Genomic DNA, 20,149 nt, shown 5'->3' on the forward strand with positions numbered 1-20,149 from the left:
TTTGGAGATACAGTAGGAGGTTTCAGCAAATCAGTCTCAATTCCTAGTTAAGTCCCAGAAAGCCACCTAAATTCCCATAATTCACATGGAAAGTTTCCATTGTAGAATATTTTTAAAATGTCCCTCACCTTAACTTCTCATGAAAATTTGCTGGGAATTTTCCAGCCCTTTGGAACTTTAACCACATGCGTTGTTGACGTGTCTGTTTTCTTGACTGTAGCTTTTGTTGTTGGGACAAATGCAACATGGCCACTGGCAATTGTTTGATGTCCACTTACATCATAAGGCATCAGTCTTGGTGAGGTCCAAATGGTCCCTGCCATAATTAATATCATTCATGTATCATGAATGGACTTGGAGCAGCTAACAAATTGTCTCATGCACTGTTTTGCAAATGTCTCTGCATTTTTCTGCACTTCAGCTTGGAATAAAATGTTCCGTTTTATAGTCGGGATTCTTTGCTGACTTCATATGAAATATTTTGAAATACACTAGATGGGCAGTTTTTGGGTGCAATTTATGGATTAACCTAAAATGCTCTTTAGCAGTGATTCCCAACTGGTGGGTCTGGACCCGAAATGGGGTCGCAGACCTGTTTTGGGTGGGTCGTGGACAGCTAGTAAAAAAATACATGCATTCTCATTTACATTTTTCTGCTACAGTACAGTACGAAGTTCCCATATGCTTTTACGTACATGTGTTGTCAGAGGCTATTTTTAAACTAAACATGGTCTTTTATGTTCTTAATGTCTGTAAATGGGCCTCGACTATGCAATAAAAGAGATGGGCATTTTACCCTTTTTTGCCAGTCCATCCTCCGTCCACAACCTGGGTACCCTTCCGTTCTCGGCCCCCCATCCTTACTCATGAAAATAGTTGTCCTCCGACTCCGTCCGTCCTCATCCTTTTAAAACGCTTTCCGTCCTTACATTCCGTTTGTTACGGCACTTGGCTTGGGCCCATCTTCCGGCACTCGAACCATGGACCGTTCCGTCGGACGGAATGCCCATCTCTGGTACTACCTACCACAATACATACACATAGGCCTATGTATGTTCATACCATACATTTACATACATTGCACTCCATAATTATTGGCACTCCTTGTTAAGATGTGTTAAAAGACTTTTTTTTTTTTTATTATTGAAAAAGCATACTCTAATACTGAAAACTGTAGAAATGGTTCACCAGAGACAGGATCAAGCATAAATCTTGATGTAGCATCAATCATTATATCTTAATTTGGGATTTTTTTTCCCCCACTGAATAAACGCACTTGAATTTAAGATTGGTTTTTTTTTTATTATTATTTTGGTCCTATACTAATTCGAAAAAAAAAACTGAATTCATTAGAAGCTAAAGAACACATCTTAACCAGGTGCCAACTATTATGGAGGTAAGTGTAATCTTTTTGAGGGTGAGGTGCCCAAATTTTGTTTGATTTCCAATGTTCCAATTGGCATTTCTTTCCCTCATAGTTGACGTGACAATCTGAAATTCAACCCCTAATCTATATCTTCGAAAGGATTAAAAAACACACATCGCAACCCTTGTGAGGATAAGCGGTATAGATAACGGATGGATGGAAAATTACAACCACAAACAAAAATAAATCGGTACATTAATTTTTGTAATTGTACAAGTATTGTACATTCACCCATGGTCTGCATGTTATATATTCTCCTGAGTAAGACGGTTGCTTGGTTACGCTGAGTCCGACTATGCACGCAGCCTGTAAATTTGCCTTTGAGCACATCAGAAAACAGGACTGAAAAAAATGTATCTCTGTCCGTCTCCTTGCCAGTTATGTACTGCTCTCTTTTTAGAGGCAGATGAAAATCCCTGCAGGGTATCAAGTGACCCACGCTATCCGACTGTCACGCAGGAGTGTGTCCATGTGTCACAACATCGTCATCCTTGCAACCAACAAAAGGAGTGCATGAGGTTCATTATTATTGATTCATGATCATTTATTAATAACAAGAGATAACAGTTGGAAATATGTACAGTGGTGCCTTGAGAGACCCCTACCTACCAAGTTTTTTGGAGCTACGAGGCGTCGTTCAGACGCTGGGCAGTGAACTCGGTTCAACTCACTTCACAGTAAGCAGCAATTTGCCGGATGGTGAAAATTTCTAAAAAAAAAACCACACACAACCTTGTCTTCCACTAGCTTAATGCTAACACACAATGTTAACCCCATAGGCAGGCTAAAAAAATAGCAGTGCTGATTAAAGGAAAGGAACATTGTTAAAGCGCACTGTAGTCTAGCAGTGCAGTTGAGTCGTTGTTTATTTCTATTTTGCAAGGTGTTTGTTAGCAGAAGTAACTTGGTGAGATGGGCAGTAACAACCACAACCATAAATATCTTGTTACATGAATACCTCTCTGATAGTATCACTCAGCACGAAATGTTATTACGTTGTATTGGATTTATTGTAATGTACAAGTGGTGAGAATGTTGTGGTGTATATTTATATCCGACACTTAAGTCTAGTGAGAGGTGGCAAAATTACTCACACCCTTTACTTAAGTAGAAGTACAGATACGTGTGTAAAAAGTAACTGGTGAAGGAAATAAGTACTGATTCTACTAGAGGCACCTAAAGGGGAAATCAATCCAAACATATTTTTTTCAAGAATATGTTCTATGCACGCCCACTACATGAAACATGGCATTCTGATTAATACTGCATGTGTGGAATATGAGTTAAGCAGCAAAATCCACCCCTTTTTAGCCATCTCAGGGGGCGGCCATTTTGTCACTTCTGTCAACTGAAAATTACTTCACAACTGCTTAGGGCTCAGGTAATGACCAATCACAACTCAGCTTCAGAAAATAGGTCAGCCCTGATTGGTTGTTATCTGAGCCCTGAACAGTTGTGATGTCATTTTCAGTCGACAGAAGTGACAAAATGCCCGCCCCCGGAGATGGCTAAAAACGCGTGTAATAACTCTTATTGCACGAACACAATATTTATCAGAAAGCCTTTTTCAACTAGTGGGTTTGCATAGAACATGTTCTTGAAAAAATATGTTTGGGTTGACTTCCCCCTTTAAGTGAAAGTAAAAGGTACCAATTCTGAAATGTACTCAAGTTTAAAAGTAAAAATGAATTTTTACCCTCGATTGTATACAATACCCTTAACATACTTCAGTACAATAACAACATTTTTATACTGTGGTACTGTGTGATCAAAAAGTCTCTGCTAGGATAAAGGGGAAAGTTTATAAGACAGTGGTGAGGCCGGCCCCATAATGTGCGGATTAGAGACAGTGGCACTGAAGAGACGACCGGAAACCGAGCTGGATGTGGCAGAAATGAAGATGGTGAGGTTGTCTTTAGGAGTCACCAGGTTGGATAGGATTAGAAATAAGATCATCAGACAGACAGCCAAGCTCAGATGTTTAGGGGAGAAAGTTGGAGAGAGCAGACTAAGATGGTTTGGACACATCCAGAGGACAGATAGTGAGTTCGTCGGTAGAAGGGGGATGAGACTGGATCTTCCAGGAAAGAGCGCAAGACCAAGCAACACCTAAGAGAAGGTGGATGGATATCGTAAGGGAAGACATGAGGGCAGTTTTTCGTAGAGCGGACGATGGAAGATAGACTTTGATGGAAAAGGATGACGCTATGTGGCGACCATTAATGGGATAAGCCCAAAGGAAAGAAGAAGATCAAATAAGGGCCCATTCCTTGGATGGCTTGATTATCCGCTCGCTTGACAAACACCTCGAGCTGCAGCTATGTACGACGCAACCACAGATTTTGTGGCAGCTCAACAGTTACTGCCGTAGATATTCCTGTAGCTCCCCCTGAACTCACCCCGCCTGTCCCAATTCCGATCCGAGGCCATTTTTGAACAGACTTGTTATTATATGTGAAGGTGCAATAACATCTCAATTATCCAAAGCAGCAACATTTGATCTCCCACCTCGCTTGAGTTTCACATGCTGGTGTTGTATGGCGACCTAATAAGTCTGAGAACTTGATAACCCGGCCAATGTTGGACTCTCCCAACAAGATCAAGTAGATAAAGTTGACTCTCGGGAACAGAAATGACATTATAAATCTGTCATGATGTGCCCATGATAAGGCTTTGACTTGAAGGCATCTGCAAATGTTCACTTGAAGAACGCAGAAGCTTTCGTAAGTCTGGCGTGCATGCGACAAAGCTTGTTTGGGATGAATTTCATCAAGGTCGCATTTGGCCAGATGTCAATACTTCAAAGACTTCAATATGATATAAATCAGTAGAGCTCCAAGTAGGCTTACCATCCTTCCGTCCCTTGAAAAATAGAATTGTCCCATATTTAGAAATGTAAGTACCGGAACGTGTCCCGTATTGAGTTGTAAAGGGCCGCACTTTGCCCCGTAATATCGTGAGAGTCAAAACTAGTCCGTAAAATGTCAATGGAATTAATGAACAACAGTTCCCTTTATAAGACAACTTCTAGTAACGTCGGTCCTAGGACATCCCCTGCTCTGTGACCAATGAACTGACAGCACATTCATACATGAGTGTGACCATACAAAATCTGCTTATCTTAATGGTCGAGCTACTGTTGCTTTGCAAAAGTAGATACTGGAAAACAACAAGCAGCATGGATGACAGTGACACACCTGCAAGTAGCAGTACGGAAAAACACATCAAGGACCCCCAGACTAGGAGGAATAAGATTCTCTGGTCGAATGAGACCAAGATTGAACTTTTTGCTGTTAATTCTAAGTGATATGTTTGGAGAAACCCAAGCACTGCTCATCACCTGCGAAATACAGTCCTGTAGGTGAAACGTGGTGGTAGGGGTGTTTTTCAGCTGCAGGGACAGGACAACTGGTTGCAATTGTAGGAAAGATGAATGCAGCCAAGTACAGAGATATCCTGGAGGAAAACCTCTTCCAGAGTGCTCAGGACCTCAGAAGGTTCACCTTTCAACAGGACAATGGCCCGGAGCACACAGCTAAAATAACAAAGGAGTGGCTTCAGAACAACTCTGTGACAGTTTTTGACTGGCCAGCCAGAGATCTGACCTAAACCTGATTGAGCATCTCTGGAGAGACCTGAAAATGGCTGTCCACCACCGTTCACCATCCAACCTGACAGAACTGGAGAGGATCTGCAAGGAAGAATGGCAGAGGATCCCCAAATCCGGGGGTGAAAAACTTGTTGCATCATTCCCAAGAAGAGTCATTGCTGTACTAGCTCAAAAGGATGCTTCTGCTCAATAAAATGCATCAGGATCTGAATACTTGTGACCCGGTGATATTTCACTTCTTCTTTTGTAATAAATTTGCAAATATTTCGACATTTCCGTTTTTTCTGTCAAGATGGACTGCTGAGTGTACTTTAATGAGAAATAAAATGAACTTTTGGGATTTTGGCAAATGGCTGCAATGGCTGCAATATCAATGTTCTGCTTATTATTTATTGTAATTTGTTTTATATTAAGTTGTACCGTTTTAAAATAAGCAGGAAAGGTTTCTGTTTGAGATATATTCATTTAGATTTTTTTTATTTTATTTTGAAGTAAATTTTGTTAGTTTGTATTAAAGTACATTTCTGGATAATACCTTTTTCATGTGTTCCTCCATCCATCCATTATCTAAACCGCTTATCCTCACAAGGGTCACGGAGCCTATCCCAGCTGTCTTCGGGCAGTAGGCGGGGTACACCCTGAGCCGGTTGCCAGCCAATCACAGGGCACACACGAACGAACAACCATTCGCGCTCACAATCATACCGAGGGACAATTTAGAGCATTCAATCAACCCACCATGTATGTTTTTGGAATGTGGGAGGAAACCAGAGTTCCCGGACAAAACCCACGCAGGCAAACTTGTTTCTGCATATACTTTATAATTGTATTTTTAATACAGGGTGTCTCAAAATTCACTCCACACTTGCTTTTTTTTCCATTTTTTGTCAGGTGTCATTCAGACGGATGTGTTTTTCGTAAGATAGCATTGTCTTGCCTGTGGCTTGCCAATTAACATTGGAGCAGCGTTGCAAAGTTGCCACCTGCCAAGATGTTTTTCTGTCCCTGACTGCAGTCCGGCGGCAGTTTGAGACGCTTTATGCCCATCACACTGCTCCAACACAGTACAATTTACCATATCCGTGGCAGGTTTCTCAAAAACAGATCTGGTCTTGACAAGCCGAGACAGTGGAAGGCCCGTTCTACCACCACTTAAGCAAAAACTGAACTCCTAAGTAGGCGGTCATGCAAAGCTAGGGAAAGTCTATCCAGATAGATTGAACCGGCGCTGACTGGCAGCTGGAGGACAGAAAAACAAACGTCTTGCCAGACGGCAGTTTTGTGACACTGCTCCAATGTCATTTGGCACGCAAGACACGGTTACATGAGGTTACGGTTTACAAAAACCGCAAAGCCGTCAAAGGCGGACGGCGTCACATCTGTCCAAATAATACCTGAAACCATAAAAGGAAGTGTATAGAGACTTCAGGGACAACCTGTATTTTTGTTTTGCGCATGTAAACGCTTTATTGTTACGTTACCTTGTGTCACATCAGGAACCGGAGCCCCGGCCCTTCCAATCTACCGAGTGAAGCAAGGCCAACGAGGAGGTTTGGTTTCACTCAGAGCAATACTGCACTCTCTTACGAGGGGTCGTAGCTCATCATGACACAGCAGCCCTCTGTCTGACTGAACACTTCCACTAATAGAGGGGACAAAAATAGATCATATGAAATCGATAATGTCAATTACAAGTGACAAAAGCGGCCGGGCAGCTGCCCTCACTCACTCACAGATTATACAAGTGTTCGTCGCTGGAATTCACACATCTACAGGAGAAAAGCCATGCTAATGATGCAGACAACATTTTGAACAGGAGTCAAGATCACAGATTGAAGTGCATCACTAAGACACAGTCAAATCGAAGCTATGCCGCTTTAAATGGACTGACTTAAGATGCAGCATGTAGTTAAAACAACAGTGGTGCACATTTAGGTCCATACTAATTGTATATTTTTGCACTGTGTTCGTAGTTTTGCATTTGATTCAACGTACAGAAGGATTTAGTGGCCTCCAAATGCAGCGCAGACTCACAGTGCCCTCGTTGACCTTATTGAACGTTACTCCGTGGTGACATCTAGTGGACATTCAACGACACACACAACACATTGAGACCGGAGAGTGGATCAATTTGAGTGGCTGGAAAGTTAGTGAATGCTTCATTAACCCAAGCTCAGTGTTGATTAAGAAATGTAAGAGGCCACCGGTACAAACACTTTTTTTCAGTGCGCATATATTCATAATATCTATCAAATTCATTGTTTATTTAATTTAAAATGCAGTGACATGACAAATACCAAAATCCAACTCGATCACATGCATATTCTGTTTTTAACAGTAGTGGACCGTGCATGTGGTACCTGCAATTTACCCGACTCAATCCACTTCTTAATACCAACACTATATCACGTCGCATTTATAACAGCCTAATAAAAATCATTGCTACAGTAAATAAAAACGTAACATAACAACATATACAGTAACTGGGCCACGTACATCATCTGAAGCAATTTACAATCAATATTTAGCTGATAACATGGCAAAAACAAACCTTTAAACTTCAAAAATGTAAACTCAATACATCAAACTCACAAGATATGCTGCTTATTAAATGTATTTTATTTTACATGTGTATGTGTTTTGCTGGTCGAAACTGGATTGTTCTGACCAACCAATCAGAGGACAGAAAAATGCTGACGTTATTGTTGGCTAACTAATTGGCCCTTTGTGAGACATATTTGAAATTTGATTGGCTAAACAAACCGTCAGTGGTCCCCAATCTTATTTGCGCCACAATAAACCAGTTTCATGTAGAGAGAGATTTTGCCGGACCAGAAAGTAAAACCAAATGATCAAAAATACCACTCAGCATTACACTGAACGTAGTTTTCGTAACTGGTAGGAGTTCTGCACTTGTTTGTCTTCAATAACCTGTTCCCGTCTTGGATCGGATCGGATGCATAACTACCAACTACAGTGGTCAAACTTAACCAATTTTTGGGTAAATTTGACCAATTTTTTTAAGGTTGCTTGCTGGTCCTGATAACCCTTTTTCATCCATCCATCCATCCATCCATTATCTACACCGCTTATCCTCACAAGGGTCGCGGGGAGTGCTTGGAGCCCATCCCAGCTGTCTTCGGGCAGCAGGTGGGGGACACCCCGAATTGGTTTCCAGCCAATCGCAGGGCACACAGAGACAAAGAAACATCCACACTCACACCTAGGGGGAATTTAGAGTATCCAATCAACTTACCATGCATGTTTTTGGAATGTGGGAGGAAACCGGAGTACCCGGAGAAAACCCACGCAGGCACGGGGAGAACATGCAAACTCCACACAGGGTGGCCGGGGCCGGGATCGAACCCACGACCTCTGAACTGTGAGGCGGACGTGCTAACCAGTACGTGCCGCCCATAACCCTTTTTCATTTATGTAATATTTATTTAATGGGCCAATTTCACTTCACTGCCCGTTTTCAAACATTGCGTGCAATAAGAAAGATCTAGAACAAAATGTATCATGTATTTCTTTGACAGGCATTCCAATGTCTGTTTTGCCTGCAAGGGCTCCATCTTGCTGAAAAGTATCAGTATGCGGTGAAATGTTTTTCTTCTAATGTGCAACATAAATCACTGGCCAATGCTTTTTCTCCTTTGCTCACTGTCACTGTGGTTTCACTGTTGCATGTGAAACAGATTGCATCTCATCCAACTGCTCCCTCTGACCAAGATCCACCATCTGTTAATGGCAAAGGTGGATTATTGCCTTCAATGTCTCCTGAAACCTCAGATTCATTTAGCCTTTGCACTAGGTAAACGCCTCCAACGAAGTGAGTTGCAGCTTTTAGCCGGAGTGCAGATTGCACACTGAAGCCGTCTTGATGAAGAGGTAAATGGAGCAAAAATCGCTATTTCTCCAAGCAAAGTACTAGAAGCGCTTACATTGCCATAATTTCCACTAGACCACATAATAAATATTAATAATAGCCTCATAATAGTAGTTCCTTGAGATATGAGCCGAGCTGGGCATTCCGCCTAGCCAATGGGCTGGTCCATCTATCCACCAATGACGGACGCCCATTTTGCTGGCGATAAAAGATAAGATAAAAGATAAGATGGGGGGGAAAAAAAAGACAGATTAAGCATAAGCAGGAAGTGGATTTTGGCCCATCTATGTAATTGTCTATAACCTGACATTGATGATTATTGTTTCATTTTGATGGAGGTAAGTTTACTGCTTGATTCGTGTATTTTACACCAGGCATGTTTTTGGTCAGCTAATGGGTCCTAAAGGTCACCGCGTACATTGCGGTCTCCTGTTTGGGAACATTCTGGCTTTCCTGTTCCCCATCTCCGATGGGGAAAGGTACGTGGTTAAGTCCAAAAGTTGTGTGCCGACATTGCTACATGAGATTGGCGGCTATGTTGCGGCTAGCACGTCTAACATGCACGACGGCATCATCCGACTGTGAATGTTTCTTAAACGAGGGAGCAAAAACGCCAAACTTAAATAGCGAGATTTATCATATTGTAGCGTCTTCCAGGAACACGCCGTCAGACGTAATTTTCACATTTTTATTAATCCAATTACAACTGCTCGCGCTCTTCTTCTCCGCTGCTCCACTCGCTTGCCGTACGATGCATTCATGAAACTCGGAAACATCACAACTCAGCCACACACAAATCCGACGACAACACAGATAACCCAATTCGTTACAATATGCTGTCGAACATTCAAAGATTTCAATGCCTAAAAAGTATATACAATTTCATAAAAAATTTCAGCTGGGAACACTAAAGTACACATTGACATTCTGGAAGTGATAGAAGTTTTTGCAGTGACTTCAAGTTCTACACAGTCCCGCTCCTTCCAACTGTGTTTCAAACCTTTTCATGACGGCACTGTGCAGAGCAGAAACCTTTCAGGGAGTCTGTCAACATTAAAGTTACATCGGTGCTTTTAGCGAGCGGCCTCCAGAGATCATTCAGCTTTGCTTGATGTGCAAATAGACAAAATGCATGCAAGGCTCATGCGTCTCTCTGATGCCGTGATGTCATGCCAGTGGGAGATGCACAATCATCGTTTAATCGGACAAAGCTCCCCAGATGACACATGACACTGTCAAGGTGATGAAATCGGAAATGCTCAAATATTTATCTTAAGTAACCATTTACATATCCCTATTATATTTGCAAACAACTAAATCTACTCGGCGGCACGGTGGTCGACTGGTTAGCACGTCCGCCTCACAATTCAGAGGTCGTGGCTTCGATCCCGGCTCCGGCCTCCCTGTGTGGAGTTTGCATGTTCTCTCCGTGCCTGCGTGGGTTTTCCTCCGGGTACTCCGTTTTCCTCCCACATTCCAAAAACATGCAGGATAACTTGATTGGCCACTCTACATTTGCCCCTAGGTGTGAAAGTAGATGTTTGTTTGTCTTTGTGTGCCCTGCGATTGGCTGGCAACCAGTTCAGCCTACTGCCCAAAGACAGCCTTGTGAGGATGAGCGGTATGGATAATGGATAAATCTACTCAAACCCCAGTCCAAGTAATACAAATGATGGTTTCTGGCAAGTGCATTATGTGTAACCGCACAATGCGCCTCAAAATGTATTCATTTTGTAAAGGGGACGCACAGGGCTCAAGCCAGGACTGCCATTGCTAACAAGCTGTTTTGCCAACACGCAGTGGAACAATTGGTCAATATGCAGGGTGGACATTCAAAAGCCACCATACACATGAACAACAAAAATCCTGTTGTGACCAGTGTAGCTGTAGGGCTGCATAATTAATCAATTTTTCATAATGATCACAATTTTAGCTGCTGCATATCTAAACAAGCACTTTCTCAACCAGGAGTCAGCCAACCACCAGGGGGCGAACACATGGTTATAGCTCCAGTAATCGGCCGAAAAAACAAGTGAGCGCACCCTGAAGCGGGAGCCTAAAGTCACTCGGCGGACTGATGAGAGCAGGCACGTTGAGAGAAAAAAAGCAGCAAAGCAAAAAATGGAGCTAGCGAGCATCATGGTGAGAGGAGTTAGTGCCTAGGAAAGGAATTAACATCCATTCTCTGGACTTGTTTCGGATTCAGGGCAAGTGACGTTAAACAAATTAAAGCATATTTATTCAGTTAGCCTAAGGTAAATTTTTAATTCAGTTTTTTTAAAATCATTTATCATTCATTCTTATTTCAAGTATAAGTTGAAAAGCTGTTTGTGTAGTGCAATAAAAATACAGTTGTTTTCCCTAACATGATGAATAATTGTGCTTAATAATCTATTACAATATTGACCAAAATAATCATGAATATAATTTGGGCCATAATCGTCCACTGAAATTGGAACGTGGCCTCGGGCTTGTATTGCAAATGCCACGGCTCACCTGTTTTCTGGCTTTGGTCATGTGACATTTGCAATGCAAACCCACGGGCACTTTGTCACACACAGATGCAAGATTGGGGGTGGAAGGCAGTCTCCAAGTGCCCACTTTACAACTGTCAACTTTACATAATACGCAAGTGGCAATTTTCTTACAGTTCCTCATAAACGCACTTTGCACATGTCAATCTCCTGCTTGGACTCCAGTGAGTCATTTTATGCTTCCACCATTCTAGAATGCGCATACCTCCTGCAATGAATTTAAGGGGAATGAGAGGAACTGTGTCCATTGGCCGGGAAGCAAGTCAGCTGTGTTCACTCCCAAAATGGCGCAAATGTCCATTTCTAACTGCGCACATCTACGAAAATACCATAAGAATGAAAATTCCACCCATGTGCACAATCAGACCATGCTTTGCGCTAGACTTGTGCAGGGCATGAAAATAGGGCCCCATCGCTCATTGTTTCAGCACTAAATTGTTGTCAGTGTTTGCGCATGGTTTCAGCTATCTTGATATCAGGGAAGGCACTACACCAGGGCTAGAGGCGGGTTTTAGAAATTTGTGTAGCCCCAGCTATGACCCCCTCCATCATTTTATTTGATATCCTAAAACATATTTATTAATTCTTTTCTCAGCTCTCCTATGCATTGGTCAAGTCCCACTTCAGCCCCGGGAGAGAAAAAAATCCTGGAGCTGTCCCTGCTTCAAATATGTTGAATATTAGAAACAAATCTCATAAATGACTTTACAGTGAAACATAAATACACACAAGCAATGGAATCTGTCCCGCAGACAGTTACAGATACATCCGCGAATATGCCAGCCGCGAATAAGATAGCGTTCGATGTATCCACAGTACCCAGCCCATCCTCTCCCTCCCCCTCCCCTCCTGGTCTCTCCGCTCTCCGATCAGAACCGAGTGATTCCGCAAATATACGAGCTGCGTCCGAGCGAGCAGCCATAATTGGGATTATTCGGGAATAAACCGCCCAATCTAGCCGCTTCTTCCTCTTCTTCTTCTCCTGGCCTTCGTTCTTTCTCTTTTTTTTTTTGTTTGTTTGTTTTTTGCCCCCACCTTCAAGCTTCGTCATTTCGACATCGCCGGCGCTGTGAATCTATTTGCTTTTGACGGCGTCATGGAGGGTTTTCTTTTTTATTCTAATCGGACTCTTGCCTCGCAGCCGTCCACCTTCGCTGGACAGCAAAACAAAGGCTGCATTTGAACCGATCCGAGGAAACCTATCGTTCTTCTTTTTTTTTTTCTTCATCCCTCCGCTGAAAGATGGAGAAAGAGATTTATGGAGGCGCTCGTGTGTGTGGACTGATTGTTCCGGTGCCAGTCTCCGAAATCCACGTCAAGACCATTCCGAGGGGCCGCGCGGCCGTTTTCCGCCGTCTGTGGGTGGCTTTTTTATCCTAAGCATTGAAAATCTGACATCATTTGGATAAATGAACGCAACAAGATCTTTTTCCCCCCTCCCCGTTCGTCCTCTGGAGAGCCACCTTCGACGTGATGCAGCACGGACTCTGTTTACACGACTGATGCTCTGATGCTCAAAACCAAACGCGAGGATATATATATGTCTGCTTTTATTTATTTTTTCCCCCCTTACGTTGCCATCGCGTTAAATGAGGGCTCAGAATCTTCACCATCTTCGTCTTGTCTGGTCAGATGTTGAGTCTTCCGTGGGGGGGAGTGGGGTGTCTCGTGTTGATCATATGTTCCCCGATTGTCCCTTTGGATGGATTTATGCATAACAGGTGTTGTGCACAACACGAGAATGAGGCTTCATTGTGCGCTCTTCTTTTTCTCTCCATGCAAGCGACGGTGAGACAAAGCGACGGCCTTGTTTTTTTTCCTCCGTTTTTTTTTTTGTTTTGCAAAAGGAGGAAATGAAAGGTAGGTTGGAATTGATTCCGTGCGCACACACGCGAACAGACACCGACACGCAGAGGGGACTGTGACACCTGTTTGTGTGTTTTCTAGCCCATCCACAGGGCCCAGGCAGGCCTCTTGCCCCTGTCATATTTTCGTCAAGGTGGCAAAGGGCTGTTTGTGTGATCACCATGAGCTTGCTGCTTGTGTGCGCTGGCCTACATTGACAAGGAAGGCCCACATTGACTTTAGCACATTTGATGAAAATGTCTCCCTCCCGTGATCATTACACTCACGGTGCACATTTACGTGTGGTGCAGGAAGGGGTGCGGTGGTGGAGCTGATGGGGGGATGTCCTCCACTGACACAAAGCATACAGTTTGGTTTGTTGGACATGCCCAGTCTCTTCCTCCCCTCCCAACACCCCCGTGCATTCACTCAAACACCCACACTTGCACAAAGTATGCGAGCTGTTGTATCTTAGCAACGGGATAGGTAATTACTGAGAGAGCCGAGGAGCTGGCATGCTGTCGAGCTGCTGATCTGATCCCAGCCTTAAGAGGAACGGGGGAAGAGTTCCATGGCGGTCCGCCTCTCGCCGAGGGAGGAGGAAGGGGGATGGGGAACGGCCGCACGCAGCCCCTTGATGAAAATGTGCGTCTGTGTGTTCACAGGTGGCGAGCTTGTGGACAAAAGAGGCGAGATGACGTGTAGAAAAGGCCTCTCCTTGTAAAGCAGACGACGGCTGTAAGAGGATCAGTGGAGCTTATAAGCAGGCAGGCAGGCAGGCAGGCAGGCAGGCAGGAAGGCGCGCCCGTGCGCAGGCAGGCGGCCGACAGAATGGCCAATCAGAGCTTCGCCATGGACGGGCCCGGCAGCTTGCTGGCCGGGTTGGCCTCGCAGAGCGGGCCGGCCCGAGGAGGCAGCAGCAGCGACAGCAGCGGCGGCGCCGCCGCCGGGGGAGGAATCTCGGCCTCGGACGTCTCGGCGTACTTCAAGCTGGTCTTCTTGGGCTTGATCATCTGCATCAGTCTGGCGGGCAACCTCTTGGTCTCTCTGCTGGTCCTCCGAGACCGGACGCTTCACAAGGCGCCGTATTTCTTCCTGCTGGATCTGTGCCTGGCCGACGCGGTGCGCTCGGCCGCCTGCTTCCCCTTCGTGCTGGTGTCGGTGCACAACAGCTCGGCGTGGACTTACAGCGCCTTGAGCTGCAAAGTGGTGGCGTTCATGGCCGTGCTTTTTTGTTTCCACGCTGCCTTCATGCTCTTCTGCGTGGCCGTCACCCGCTACCTTGCCATCGCCCACCACAGGTTCTACGCCAAGCGCATGACGATCTGGACCTGCGCCGCCATCATTTGCATGGTGTGGACTTTGGCGGTGGCCATGGCCTTCCCGCCCGTCTTCGACGTAGGGACGTACAAGTTTATCCGGGACGAGGATCAGTGCATTTTTGAACACCGCTACCTGAAGACCAACGACACCCTGGGCTTCATGCTCATGCTGGCCGTGGTGGTCCTGGCCACGCACGGCTTCTACGCCAAACTTCTGCTGTTTGAGTACAGGCACCGCAAGATGAAACCGGTCCAGCTGGTGCCGGCAATCAGCCAGAACTGGACCTTCCACGGTCCCGGCGCCACCGGTCAGGCGGCGGCAAACTGGATCGCCGGGTTCGGCCGGGGCCCCATGCCGCCCACTCTGCTGGGAATCAGGCAAAATCTACACAATCAACACCGGCGGCTGCTGGGGATGGACGAGGTGAGGTCCGAGAGGAGGCTGGGCCGCATGTTCTACACCATCACCCTGCTCTTTCTGGTCCTGTGGGCTCCCTACATCGTGGCGTGCTTCTGGAGGGTGTTCGTCAAATCGTGCAGCATCCCTCATAAGTACCTCTCCGTCACCGTGTGGATGAGCTTCGCCCAGGCCGGAGTCAACCCCATCTTCTGTCTCCTGCTCAACGAAGATCTGAGAAAAGTGCTGCGAGCCCACCTGCCCACCTACTGGAGGACTAAACAACACCTGCCCCAGGATGAGGCCTACTGCATCATGTGAGGGCGTGCTCGGGGCCCGCCCCTCACCTGCAGAATGTGCTTTGGAGCCGACCAGGGCGGGCACGGTGCCATTTCAAACAAGAATGTCGATATTTGTGCCAGAGGTTTTTGGACGGGGCGCAAGCAACCCGCTCAGCCACACTTGAATGGTTTGTATTCCTCATGATGGATTAATAGGTAAGCTCAGACAGGAAAAGTGAGACGGATGCCATTTTTAATATCATGTTGCCTTATTTCAGAGCGACACACATCAGTGTCTGTGTCACGCGAGGCACAAAACTAAGCATTCAAACGACGGGATGAAATGTTTTGATCGGAACGCTACAGACTTGAAAGACATCAGAAAGAATTTGAAGAGTTTGAAGGATGGAGTGACCACCCGGGACTCCCTTTCGTGCTCATTGAAGGAGACTATTTGATGTTGAAGAGACCGTTTTAACAGCAGTTATGAACTCTAACATGCTTGAGTTTTTCTGGACTTTCTTTAGGGTGTGTTACATTTATTTGTATCATAAGAAAAAAATGCCTGTTTTTTCTTTATTTGTAAACAACACATGTTAAGCAGATGACCCTATTTTGAAATATGACTTGATTTCATATTGTATAGACTGTACAGGAACAGTAATTCCTGCTTGTGTGTTTTTATATCGCATTTGTGCGTAAGTGTGTGAGGGTAAGCCTGCTCTGATGTTGCCATGTTGGGACTCGCGCCGTGTCATACTTAGGCCTGGTACACACAAACGATTGAAAAAAAAATCTCTCGAGATTGTTTATGAAGAGCCCCAACACATGATGATAACAAATCTGGCATTCAACAGTTTAGATCATCATGTGTGTGGTGTGCTCCCATAATCTCAACACAGCACATCAAACATTCTGTTCCACCATCAATCTAGAATCTGGTCCACCAAGACAGAAATCTCATGTGATCAAACGTGAGCTAACAAATAAAAAATCCAAATAAGAAAAAACAACAAGGAAACACAAGACACGCTATGGAAATGGAAACATGAAAGGATTGAATGGTGGTGGTTTTGGGATTATTTTTCATGAAAAAAAAAAAAATCATGAATTTAAAAAGATACAAATATGGAAATAATCCTGGAGACAAAGCAGAAATTATAGCCTACTTAGCGAGCTGAAGGTAAGTTCTCAATTTAAAACAAGGGCTGGTGTTACGCTAGTAACACAAGTAACACTTGTTTTTATCTACACAAACGTCCTTGTTCGTTTAGTTAGGTTGCTTCAGGGTTACATTTTGTCAAGTCATGATTGCAAAGTGGTGATTTTCCCCACACATATGAAGATTTGTGGTTATAAATCTTTAACACGTTTATTAATATTTAAGGTTGGTGGGCCAAACCATTTTGGACCCAATTATTGGGACAATTTCACTTTAATGTCTCCGACCGCGAGATCATCTTTAGGACAAAAGACAAGTCTGTCTTTTGTCGGCCTTGATCGAGAAGGAGCAATATCATGACAAAAAATGCCTGATTGTCTTTATGTGTGTACCAGGCCTTGCTGCAACAAGACCAACATGATCATATAAGTCACACGGTCAGAAAATGCGAGAGGGCTAAATTATTTTAAAAAACAAACAAAAAAAAGTCAACAGGAACTGTAGTACCAGAGCTGGGCATTTTACGAAAAAATTTGTCCGGCTGGAAAAAATAATACCCGCCTATGGGCCGGTCCGCCTATGATTTTTAAATGGGCTTTCGTTAGCGTTTCTGACTACAAACAGCGAGCAACTACCGCCAATTTTTTATCGTCTATCCGACTAATCATCCCCCCCCCCCCCCACGCAAAAAAAAAAAAAAAAAAACACCTCATATTCTTACAGAATGCAGTGTCATTTTGTGTATCTACACATCATTCTGCCCAAAGAGGTTTACAAGACCTCACATGCACTCATTTTATTTTCAAATTTAAAACGCCCAAAAGTTTATAAGTTTAAAATGGCTTACTTTTGACAGGATCCCCTCTTTTCACAGTTTAAGATGTTTGTAGATGTTGTCGAATTCCCCTGCGTTCCACTCCTCCACCTCTGTTCTTCTTCGTCTTCTTCTTCTTGACACTTATGTCGTGTTCTTTAACTAAACAAATACAAACGTCGGACAACAGCAAGCTTGTCGATAGCTTTCCTTTACTCCTGCTTGAATGCCAACAGCATCTACAAAGTGTCACGTCAGGTCCGTGACCAAAGATCGTCAGTTACCAACAAGATAATTCTCTCTGTGTACTATTATTTCGTTTACACCATAATGTGCATGCATAAGCACACACTGCCAAATTAAAAAAAAACGCACGCGCACACACACAAAGTATGGTGAAATAAAAAAAATTAAAAAAACAATATGAAACAACAAGATATCATGACGGATGGATGGAGCAGCAGGCTTGGAGAATTGGCAGCAAGCTAGTTAATATAAATCCCTCTAGATACGAACCTGTCAATACTGACAGGAGATGAAACGTTTTTCAAAAACTAAAATAGACGATTACACAGACGGGAAAAAAACGGGCTTCGACTATGCTTTGTGTGACTATTTTTTTCCCCGTCAATCGTTTATGCCCTACAAAATGGCCGTCCGTCATAGGCGGATAGGCAGACTGGTCCGTCACATAGGCGCATGCCCAGCTCTGTTTAATAGTGTGGCTCGCATGTCACAAGCCATAAAATGAAAATGTGAGTTTAAAATGGATTCCAAAACTATAAACAGCATCTGATTTTTAAGATTAAAGGTGGAACTAAACCCAAATATTTCAAAAGAATACATTGTATGTGCCGGTAGGCCTACTAGTCAAAACACGCTAGGCTAATCAGATTACTATTGCATTCGCAGAATAAAAATTAAAATGGATAAATAATCATCGTGAACTGTGTGTGGGGGCTGGGGTATGTTGGGCGAAATCATGATCAGCAGTGAAAACAAAGCGCCAGTAGAGGTGTCCCACCCTACCACTGCTACCGCGCTCAATCGAACTGTCGGCTGGCAGTGATGAAAATCGTTTGAGAACAGATCTTCTCAAGTGAGAACTTGGATATTTTATTATTGTTATTTTTTTTACAATAAGTGAAAGTAGTTAGGTTAGATATATGTGAGTAAGCCTGTTTTGTTCAAAATGGATTGCTGTAATGCTTTTGTAGGAACTGGAACTGTGTCAGTATTAAAAGTAGGTGTGAAGATTCATATTCGACGGTTAATTAAACTACAAGCAGCTAGCGGGCGGCTGATGCGTGCAGATGGCAAGGATTCTTCCGGACAGCGACGATATGTAGCTTCCCGTTGTTGAACATTTATCAAGACTGTTTTCTTCGTAAAAAGGCTGCATAATAAGCTGGAACTGGCAAATAAATGTCACATCATCACAAATTTGCACTCGTGCAGCAATGAAAAGCGCTTTAAAAACAAGTGAGTAGTTGCAAACTTCAAACTTACGCACGTTTAAAATATAACTGACATCTTGGGTTTAGTTCCCCTCTAAAGTACAAACAAATTCAAACTATAGTTGAATCATCAAAAAAGGGGAAAGAGACAGCTTGAAATAGTTAATGGTGATGTACATTGTATTCCAAAAATATGCAAATATTTGCAGATGTGTGATATTGGGGGAATGTTTTTCAAGTCAAGCTATGCTCAGAATGACGTAGCGCAGCGGGAGTCAATGCGGGAGAGTGAACACTGAATGTTAGGGGGCCCGCTCATGTTTCCCTCGCATTTGAGTGTCTGGATCAAAGTCGCCGAGTTGGAAGTCCCGCTGCTTCGAGGCAAGTCGTCGAGTCTCCAAATTAAGATTTGTGCCATGCAACTGTCCGACCTGCAGTGCATTAGTCATAGATACATGTGTGCAGTAAATCTTTAATGTGGCCATTTGCACTGCGTTAGCATGTATTCCATGGCATTTCAGATCCAAGACAGGTGTGTGGGGGGGGGTGGGGGAGGGGCGGGGGCAAACTTGTACAGATGTTGATATGGAAAGTCAAAGTGAAAAGTGAACTGAGGTCTGTGATTTTTACATCTGGCATTGCTTTGCGAGATGATCTTGTGTAAACTGTACAGTTGAGCCGAGGTGGCTCTTTTGCCCACTCGTCAATAAATGACTCTACTTTTGGTGCATTCCCACTTTTTAGGCTGCCTGGGAGGCCAGACGGCCACGCCACTGCAGGGCACACTTCACGTGAAATACGACAAATAAGAAGGCAACAAATATCACAACTCTATTTGCCTGACGGTAGCACAAAGGAGCATTGGGGGCACACCGAAAGGAGTACAGAGGTGCCTTGAGATACGAGTGACCCGACTTGAGAGGGTTTTTTTTCGAGATCCGAGCCGTTATTTGGATGATTTTCTACTTTGACTTGCAAGCACGGACTTGAGAACGGAGCGCTGTATTCTGGCAGTGAATTCAACTCAATATAGTTTAGCAGCCGCTTGGCATTTTTTTATCTCAAATAATTGTTTTCCTGGCTCAATCTAAATTAAATGAAAAAAAAAATCTCAAAAAGACGCTTCATCTGTTCACTGACATTCCTAGCTCAAGTTTGCTGTCACATGAAACATTTAACAAAGACGATTACACCGTTGTGTATTTTAAACAACCAAACGACATTGCCACATCACAGCAGCTTAATGCTAACATATAACGGAAAGTGCCATCGCTAATGGTTAGCAACAATAGTCACGGTTTTAGAAGCAACACAAACTGTGGAGCAACGCATTTAAGCAGATAATATAACAAGAATGACGGACATGTATTCTTTATCCTATACTGAAAAACGACAATTATAACATCTTACTG

The 20,149-nt window shown here is 43.9% G+C and overlaps 1 protein-coding gene and 1 long non-coding RNA gene across 3 annotated transcripts in view; one reads left to right on the forward strand and one right to left on the reverse strand.

The window, feature by feature from the left end:
- LOC147153527 (uncharacterized) overlaps window positions 1–17,550 on the reverse strand; it is a 23,175-nt gene extending 5,625 nt beyond the window's left edge. Inside the window, exons 1-3 of the long non-coding RNA XR_015086909.1 lie at window positions 17,314–17,550; window positions 6,518–6,678; window positions 865–1,022 (exon numbers count right to left, since the gene is read on the reverse strand). This is a non-coding gene — a long non-coding RNA (uncharacterized LOC147153527). The remainder of the gene's footprint in view (window positions 1–864; window positions 1,023–6,517; window positions 6,679–17,313) is intronic.
- Window positions 12,342–19,462, forward strand: gpr173 (G protein-coupled receptor 173). 2 transcript variants are annotated; one of them, XR_015086906.1, is made up of 3 exons: window positions 12,342–13,319; window positions 13,970–15,492; window positions 15,583–19,462. XR_015086906.1 is itself a non-coding variant. In XM_086031496.1 (2 exons), exon 2 carries the CDS (start codon window positions 14,136–14,138, stop codon window positions 15,342–15,344), a length of 1,209 nt encoding a protein of 402 aa, XP_085887622.1. In that variant the 5' UTR covers window positions 12,342–13,319; window positions 13,970–14,135; the 3' UTR covers window positions 15,345–19,462. The 2 variants fall into 2 exon arrangements, 1 of the variants encoding a protein (XP_085887622.1); XM_086031496.1 differs by having other exon boundaries at window positions 13,970–19,462.
- Window positions 19,463–20,149: the final 687 nt, after the last annotated feature.

The sequence above is a fragment of the Filicampus tigris genome, chromosome 1 (genome assembly GCF_054856515.1).
Source record: "Filicampus tigris isolate MCC_2025a chromosome 1, RoL_Ftig_1.0, whole genome shotgun sequence".
Classification (NCBI taxonomy): domain Eukaryota; kingdom Metazoa; phylum Chordata; class Actinopteri; order Syngnathiformes; family Syngnathidae; genus Filicampus; species Filicampus tigris.

Coding starts and splice junctions, on each gene's coding strand:
- gpr173 (XM_086031496.1), top strand. CDS start 14,136: ATGGCCAATCAGAGCTTCGCCATGGACGGGCCCGGCAGCTTGCTGGCC.